At 37.4% G+C, this 9044-nt stretch overlaps 1 protein-coding gene across 2 annotated transcripts; it reads left to right on the forward strand.

Annotated features, from left to right (window-relative positions):
* Window positions 1-529: 529 nt before the first annotated feature.
* On the forward strand, window positions 530-6307 carry si:ch73-347e22.8 (uncharacterized). Of its 2 annotated transcripts, XM_052136613.1 has the most exons (5): window positions 530-676; window positions 1012-1487; window positions 3265-3319; window positions 5537-5648; window positions 5815-6307. In XM_052136613.1, the coding sequence occupies exons 2-5, from the start codon at window positions 1182-1184 to the stop codon at window positions 5843-5845; spliced, it is 504 nt and encodes a 167-aa protein (XP_051992573.1). In that variant the 5' UTR covers window positions 530-676; window positions 1012-1181; the 3' UTR covers window positions 5846-6307. The 2 variants fall into 2 exon arrangements, with proteins under 2 accessions (XP_051992573.1, XP_051992574.1); XM_052136614.1 differs by lacking the exon at window positions 1012-1487.
* Window positions 6308-9044: the final 2737 nt, after the last annotated feature.

Genomic DNA, 9044 nt, shown 5'->3' on the forward strand with positions numbered 1-9044 from the left:
AGCAATGTATAGACCAATGTTTACTTTTTGCAAAAAGTTTGTTATAAAACTGCAAACTGAGTGTAAAGCAGAGAACATGCATTCAGTTTGGCACACTTGGCAAATGCATTGGCTACAAATGTTAATGGTTTCAGAGATAGGGCTTCAAGAATCACTGTTGGTGTTTAAGCAATCCGAAAAACTGTAATTGATTCACACTGTAGTTCTGTCAATATAACTCCACAATGGGCATAACAGTGACCCACAAATAATTAAATGGGATCTTGTGCCCTCAAGTGGTGCAGACTGATATAATGCAAGACTAAGTACAAGTTTATTGTTGGCTGTGAGACAATTAGTTTTCACATTTTATTCAAATAAATTGCTTAATTGTCTCTGTGCAGCGAAAGTGAGACCAAAATCATTTTGTAGTGTCTTTTTACTCAAGCAGAAAGAACGAGCGACAACGACTTATCTGAGAGATAGATAAAAGAAGTGAAGAATGATTACTTGCTTCACCAGTCTGACTTGTCTCCAAGGATTGACAAAGGCAAATATTTTAAAGGTAGTATAAGAGAAAGGCAGAAGTATAGAAGGATAACACATGTCTCGTTCTCTTATATTCGGTTTAGTCATATCTGTTGTGTTTGTAATAAGAAAGACACTTTCTAGAGTGCGCGCGGGCTGCTTGACACGGGTGAGTCAAATTAATACATTCATCTGTGAATGACATGATCATTCCTTTGGGTGTTTGGCTTAAAAGAATATGCTGTGTTTGTTTATATTTGTAAATGTGTTTTTTTATATATTAATAAATGTTAATCAAATAGATATTGTATAGATATAGTATGTTGGGTAGTATATTAATACTTCTTCATTCAATGCATGCAATATTAAGTTAAGTTCTGCTTATCTACATTTCAGTGAAGTCAGTATTCCATTATCAGAGTAACAGATTAAAATAGATTAGAATAGATCATTATGACTTAAAAATATGATATATTTTTCCCTTTTCTCTGTATTTTCTTTCAGAGACCAAACTACATATGCTGTTAGGGTTAGATCACTTTGGGCCAGTGTCAGATAAAGGCTTATATTAAAAACTGGCCTGCATCTGCTGTACTTTTGCTTCTGTGAAACACATTTACCAACCTGTTTAAACTGATTTAATCTGTAGACTTTGGACGCTACCAATCATAGCCATGGACAAGAGATCTTGCTGCTTTCCATTCTTGTGTTTATTGATAGCTGTGAATATAAGCTTGGTGGGATATATTCTCAGTCAAAAGGAATTGACAAATAATTTCATAAATGAAATGGAGCTCACAAATGCAGAAATCAAAGAAAAAGATTTAACTATGACACATTTTGAATCAGCTATTGAAACTTTTAAGAAGCTGATGAGCACCACAGAAACAGAGATCACAAGTCTTCATGATGAGATAAATACATTTGCTATCGATCAAGAAAACAAAGCCAAACAGGTTAAAGATTGCCAGAATTCTGTGGTAAGTAGCAGATCCATCCATGTGGTAAGATCCGTCAGGTTTACTTTGACATGTAGCCAATGTTAGAAAATGCAGAATATGTCATTATATTTCCTTTAAGAGTCCCAAACATGTATTCAAATAGTTGGCTTGGTCAGCAAGACTGGATCAAACATGTATTTTTGATTAAAATCCTGTTAATATAGGCAACCTCTATGCATTTAGTAATCATGCATGCATTTTTTAATTTAATTTGGCAAAAGCAAAAATAATACAGTGGCAGAAGAAGTACGCCCAATATTTGTCCATGTCAGACACATTAAAATGTTTCCCTGCTCTTGTTTGCTTATTTTTTGTTATCATGGGTACTGACATCAAACTCACCTATATAGCAGGTTTAACAACTATCAACTCATTCATTTTTTTATGTATGAAGACCCATTTATAAAGTGAAAGAGCCATGGTGAGGGTGTTATGATAAAGACTTCTTAAATGACTTACTTTTATTTGTCTTTGTAATACCACTTTTAATTCAATTAAAAAATGTATTTGATAAATTTAGCATATTTCAGCACTCTGAGAACACTGCTTGTCCAATCAGATTAGAGGGCTAGAGCTGTTGTATATAATCTGAAACTGTTACAGTTTAGCAGAGAATAAGCAGAGGCTCGCACAGGACCCAAACCCAGTTCAAAAACAACATTTTATTAATACAAAAATAAAGGTACAAACACAAACTACCCTGAAGGGCAAAAAAAAACAGGAACTGGGTGGTTTAACAACAACGGGTTGGGCAGGATAAAGGTGCAAATAATAGGACCGACCGGACTGGAATAAAGACAAGATTAGGACTTATGAACAAGATGATCTGTCACTGGACAGCAAACACGAGGAAACTAAAATAGGGAGAGAAGTCAAACAAGGATACAGGTGAGGCAAATGAACTAATAATAGGCAAACAAGGATGTGGTGTATGACACTACACTGAGAGAGACGCAGCAATACAGAACCAAAACAAAGCCACCTGCTCTAATCAGACACAGACAAATGAATGCCACGAGTGCATATCGCCAAGACAGTAAGGCAACATGCGCTCATGCCCACCAACATATAAGATGAGAGAATGCACGGCAGCGATAACAAAGCAATGCCATGCATTCTCACTCTAGACAAAGTCTGAGTGTAAACCACGAGGCAACACCAGGCGATGCACGCAACAGGCGACCAAACGAGACAGCTGTGCGAGAGTTCGCCACACACACACACCTGATTACTCAGACCGAAGCGACCGAACCTCAGCCCAACGTGAAGACAGCTCGAAACCCAGGCGCGCAACGTGAGGCCCACCTGTGTTCGTGAGAGACAGATATAAATTATTGATGCGAGTACATGCCGCCATGACAACATAACCGCAATGCAACCACGTCAATAACAGACAGAACATGGAGCATGAGTGTCCGTATCCTCTCACCAACCGAAACCGAACCAGATAGGGAAGTCAGGATCCAGACACCATGCTCCGAGCATGAGACCAAAAGAAGAGCGCACGGCAGGGGAATAACAACCGAACCCGTGCGCTCACACACAGACCGAAAACTAAACACAAGACATCGGATGGTGATTTCAGGGTCCTGTCACACAAAAACCCAGACTGACAGAGTGACAGGACCATTACAGAAACATATGCACATTACATCAAATGACACATTAACTATGTGTTTAATTTTTTTTTTTTTTACAAAACTATATGCATTTTTTGTCAACACAATTTTATCTTTTGCCTTTGTGTGTTCCATAGGAGAACCTCAGAACTGAAAATGGAATCAAAGAGAAGGAGAAGACTGACAATCATGGTACGACTTAGTGTTAGTGACTTGTGGTTGGTGGAGTTGTGTAGCTGTGGTGGCCCTTAAAGAGATAATTCACCCAAAAATTATAATTGTCTTATCATTTACTCGCCTTCATGCCATCTCAAACTTGGATGACATTCTTTCGACTACGGAGAAGATTTTTTGAAGGATGTATGATGTGTTTTTTGTCCAATGCAAGACAACGGATCCAAAGTTAAAAGCAGAATAAAAATAAGCCTTTTGACTCGAGTGGTTTAGTCCATGTCTTCTAAAGTGATACAATTGCTTTAGGTGAGAAACAGACTAAAATGTAACTGCTTATTTACTATAAATCTATAAAGCTCTGCACATAGCTCAAGCACAAGGAAGTGTGAATGAGCTTCTCTCATGAACATGCCATGGAGACCGTCAAGATAGTGTATAGTGATAGTGTGTCTGTTTCTCACCCAAAGCGACTGTATTTCTTCAATTTCTTCAGGAGACATGGATTAAACCACTCTAGACATATGGATTACTTTAATGCTGCCTTTATTTCCTTTTTGGAGTTAGAAAAGTTTTGATCCCATTGATTTCATAATATGTCTTTCAAAATATCTTAGTTTGTGCTCCGTAGAAGAGAGAAAGTCATACGAGTTTGAGACGGCATGAGGTAAATAAATGATGAGAGATTTATAATTTTTGGGTGAAGTACAACAGTGCTTCTCAACCGGGGGTCTGCAGATCCCTTAGTGGTCCCTGGTGTACTTGCAGGGGGTCCATAGAAACATTTTAAATATATTTGAAAATCATGTTGTTGAGAGAATACCTCCACCCCCCGCCCCCAGATAAGTCGCATCTGTGCATAAGTCGCACTGACTGAAGTTGTATCTGATATGCATTAGGACCCGGGAGCAGCCGTCTCACTTTCCTTCAGCCACTCAGAAGGGCCGCTTCAGCCCTTCTAGATTCTTTCATCCAAAGCGACTTACAAAAGTGAAATAATACAACATAAGTGATTCATCTAAAGGAGACAATAGTATGAAAAGTGCTGCATTACAAAGATTCAATTGCATCAGAAAAATATATTTTCCATACAGATTAGTGCACAACAAGATTTATTGATTTTTATTATGAGTTTATGGTCAAGTGCTGGAAAAGATCTGTGTTCAGCTGTTTGTTGAAGACAGAAAGGGTATCTGTTTCATGGATTGAGTTGGCAAGTTCATTCCACTACCGAGGTACTGTACAGTGAAGCTGAAAGTCCGGGAAAAGGAGTGGTGTAACATGGGCTCTCTTTGGTTCTTTGAAGACCAGATGTGCTGCTGCATTCTGGATCACTTGCAGAGGCCTAATTGCTCATGCAGGAAGACCAGCAATGAGAGTGTTACAGTAGTCCAGTCTAGATATGACAAGTGACACAAGGAGTTGTGTAGCATGTTCAGAATGGAAGGGTCTTATTTTCCTGATTTTGTAGAGTGTAAATATACATGATCTTGCTGTTTTTGAGATGTGGTCGGTGAAATTGAGTTGGTTGTTGATCGCTTGATTTCTGACCATTTTGGAAGGTGTTATTGTGGATGAACCCAGCTGAACGGTGATGTTGTGCTCAACAGCAGGGTTGGCTAGAACAACAAATAGATACATTTTGGCTAGGTTGAGTTGCAGGTGGTGATCCTTCATCCAGGCTGAGATGTCTGCCAAACATGCCAAGATTCAAGCTAAAACTGAGGGGGTTATTGTGCTGTGTGTCAATGGCATAGCAGTGGTTAGAGAAACCATGTGCTTGAATGATGGGTTCCAGTGATGTTGTGTATATCGAGAATAGAAGTGGTCCAAAGACTGAGCCCTGAGGTACCCCAGTAAGTAGCTGATGTGACTTGGACACCTCACCTCTCCAGCCTACCTTGAAATACCTACCTGAAAGATAGGACTTGAACCAGCAATTCCTGTGATGCCCAGAGCAGATAGTGTGGACAGGAGGATCTGATGGTTGACAGTGTCAAAGGCTGCAGAGAGGTCCAGTAGAATAAAGACATATGATCTGGAAACCACTCTCAGTGCAAATGCAATACTGCAAATGGAATACTGATAATTCACCAGTCACACACAAAAAAAAGTGATAAAGCTGTCATTTGCACAAATTTAAGAAGAATTTACAGTTTAAAAGACAGACTGCCATCAAGTACAATGCCCAAAAATGTTAAAGTAGACACAATCTCAAAGCCTGTGGATATATTTCAGATAACTATGCTGCTCTTCAGGCAAAGTGGAGTGAAACAATTAATGGCCTTAAACAGCAGCTGAATAAGCGGAGTCTGCTTTGTGAACATGTGAAGAATGCTACAGAAGTGAAGTGAGTTATTCAAGAATTACTACCTCTTATTACAAATAAACAACAGCTGCTTCAAGAGTTGACCAAAACAAATCGCATGAGTAAAATGTATCTTGTGCAACTGCAATGTAATTAACAATGTTTGAATCAATTTTAATATCTTTCTTTAATTTGTTGTTTATTGTAGAGAGCATTGCCCTCCCATCAAGACTTCATAATTATACTTTGAGTGGTACAGTATAATATTGAGAGGAACACCTTCTGTGCATGTCAGTGCTTTGTGCCGACTCATTATGATACATTCCTCAGTTGTAAACTGCTTTGAACAAAACCATATGCTACATAAATAAAAGTAACAGTGCATGTATGGAGAGTCTCAGAAAACAACTAAAAATGAGAGCTACATTTGTGTTTAGTCCAGTTTTATTACAGGAGTCTAAAACATCAGAGAGTATTAATACATTTTGACATTAATACAGTTACAAGTGTAACTGTTGCTTTGGTATGAATACAGTATCTTTATTAGTTTGGATTATTGATCTAATGAAAAAATATTTTTATAAAACTTTAATGGTTTATTTGATATATGATTTGTGATATCTTCATTTTGTACTATGTTTGTGATATAATCAAATTAATAATAAAATAAAATGCAATTCAAGGAACATTCTAGGTTCAATACAAGTTCAAGACAGTATTTGTGGCATAATGTTGATTACCATAAAAAAGATTATCTTGATTCGTCCCTCCTTTTCTAAATAATAATAATAATAATAATAATAATAAATCAAGGTTACATTGAGGCACTTGCAATGGAAGTGAATGGAGCTACTTTTTGGAGGGTTTAAAGGCAGAAATGCAAAGCTAATAACTTTATAAAAGCACTTACATAAATTATTATCTACAACTTTATTAGAGCTGTAAAGTTGTTTTTAAAGGGCACATACATTTGTTTACATCTCCCTCACATCATCTTAAAAAAAAAAACCTACCATTAAAAAAAAGAAAAAAGCTGCCCTCTGTTGGTTTGAAGCCACATTGATTTAACATCGTCCATGATTTGAAGTAGTATTGGAACAAATGTGCAATTTAGGAAGAGAAAACAAAAGGAGGAGGGATTACTACATTTGAAATGAAGTTGATTACAGAATGCTCAAAGAAACATTTTGAACAAGAAATATCCACAGTCTTTGCAGTGATTTGGGGTAATCAACCTACAAGTGTTTTTTTTTCTGCATATTAAGCTGTGATAGGAGAAAGTATTTAACAGAATGAGTTCCGTAAACCAAAAGTGATATTCCAGGTTCAATACAAGTTAAGCTCAATCGACAGCCTTTTGAGCATAATGTGGATTACCACATAAATGTATTTAGAATAGCCCCTCCTTTACATTTAAAAACAAAAAAGGCAAAAATCAAGGTTACAGTGAGGCACTTACGATGGAAGTGAATATGGGCAATTTCTGGAGGGTTAAAAGGGTTTAAACTCATGTATTATTTGAGCTGTAAAGTTGTTTACAGTTGTTTTAGGGTTTGATGACATTGCATCGTCATGGCAACAACGTTGGATAATTGGCTGTAACTTTACACAGAAAAGGTTGGTAAGGGATTTTATCACCCTAAAATCATGTTAACAGACATATTGTTTATGTCTTGTGACTGTACTTTTGAAAAAGTGAGCATTTTAACATCCAAAAATGGCCCCCATTCACTTCCATTGTAAGTGCCTCACTGTCACCTTGATTGTCAATCTATTTAAAGAAAAGGAAGGGTAAGTCAATATAATTTTTTTATGGTAATCAATATTATACCTAAAATGCTATCGATTGAGCTTAACTTGTACTGAACCCAGAATATTCCTTTAAATGAAATTCAATAATCAATTGGTCTTAATGTCCCATAAGTACACACACACCAGATCAGACACACAACAGATCAAGATGTCAAAGCAGCAGCCTAATTACAGAATATATTACAGAACAGTACAGTAGGTTTTGAGTCTCAAACTATGCATGTAAAACAGCAGGACAATGTTGAAACCAGTCTGAATACAGCTTGCATACATACAGAGTGTGTTCCTTAATGTTCTTCTTAGCCATTCCCTCTGACATCATGTCTAACATAATCAATGTCTCATATTCTTCTTCAAGAAGCGTTCCTGAAATAAAGAAAATAATTACATCATGGCCTTCTAGAAATATGTGCTGAAATCGGTCTTTGCTTTCTGAAATTTAAAGCACTGCCCCCAGTGGCCGAAGCTAAAAGTGTTGTTGAATGAATAAACACGTATAAACTCCAATTTACAGGTGAAATTTCCAAAGGTTGCGCTAAAATAATAATCTTATACAGTCAACAGGAATACATATTTTATTAACCTTACGCCCCCAAACCCTAACCCTAAACTTAACAGTCAGTGGAGTAAAAATGTGATCTTTGAGGGAAAAAGCAACCTCCAAATCATGCTCATCATTGTTTATGTGAACACAATTACTTCCTGGTTTCCATGGGACCAGAACCCGTGTCAGAACTGCGTGGCTGTATAGTAAGACGCACCACAGAAAATAAGGTAAATGCTTTGTTATATGGAAAAATGTCTGATTAAAGATGGCGTTTGTCAGCATTTCATCAGAATGTGGTAGAATTCATGGTACCAGCACATTCAGAAGCAACATGTTGATTTCCTGTGTGATCATGTTAGATGCACTTCCATGGACACCAGTGAAGTGGAGGTTACCATGAAGCATTCTCAGCCTGAGGCAGCCAGGCTCTCATCTGGTTCTCACTTTCAAATCCACGTAAAATGTTTGAACATAATTGTGGTGTCCTATGCTTACTACATGAAGCATACATCTTACTAAGTCATTCAGGATTTTAATGTGAAATGAAGGATCCTCCTCTCTTAAGGCCAGAAGATTCAGTTCCACAAGTGTCAAAAACCTTTGGCAAACCTTGTCAGCAAGTTGACGACGGAGTAAGTGGTGGTCTGTGAAGAGGAGAGGTTCCTGAAAATGCGTGGTTACACATCACATCTGACTCAAGCCAAAATAGTTGTAAAAATAACAGATTGTACTATTTTGCAACATAAAATGTTCATACATTTAAAGTGGCACAGACATAAGATGTATATGTAAGACAATTACATTAGTAGGCTAGATTTTTACATTTTCTGAAGAATATGTGTGGTGCTTGCCTGTGCGAAAGTTGCTTTTACAGTGCTTGGGTGTTTTGGAAGGTTACCAAGGGGTTGCTATGTGGTTCCAAAGGTGTTCTGTTTTTTTTTTGGTGCATTAATATGTGGTTGCTTAGGTGGTCTGGGTGGTTGCATACTGGCCCAGGTCAAAAGAGTCCACCCACATGTCATATTATATTTTGGTTCCTAGATATTCAGTAGCTCTGCCCCATCTTCAATGTAAATTTA

Source organism: Xyrauchen texanus, chromosome 10 (assembly GCF_025860055.1).
Source record: "Xyrauchen texanus isolate HMW12.3.18 chromosome 10, RBS_HiC_50CHRs, whole genome shotgun sequence".
Classification (NCBI taxonomy): domain Eukaryota; kingdom Metazoa; phylum Chordata; class Actinopteri; order Cypriniformes; family Catostomidae; genus Xyrauchen; species Xyrauchen texanus.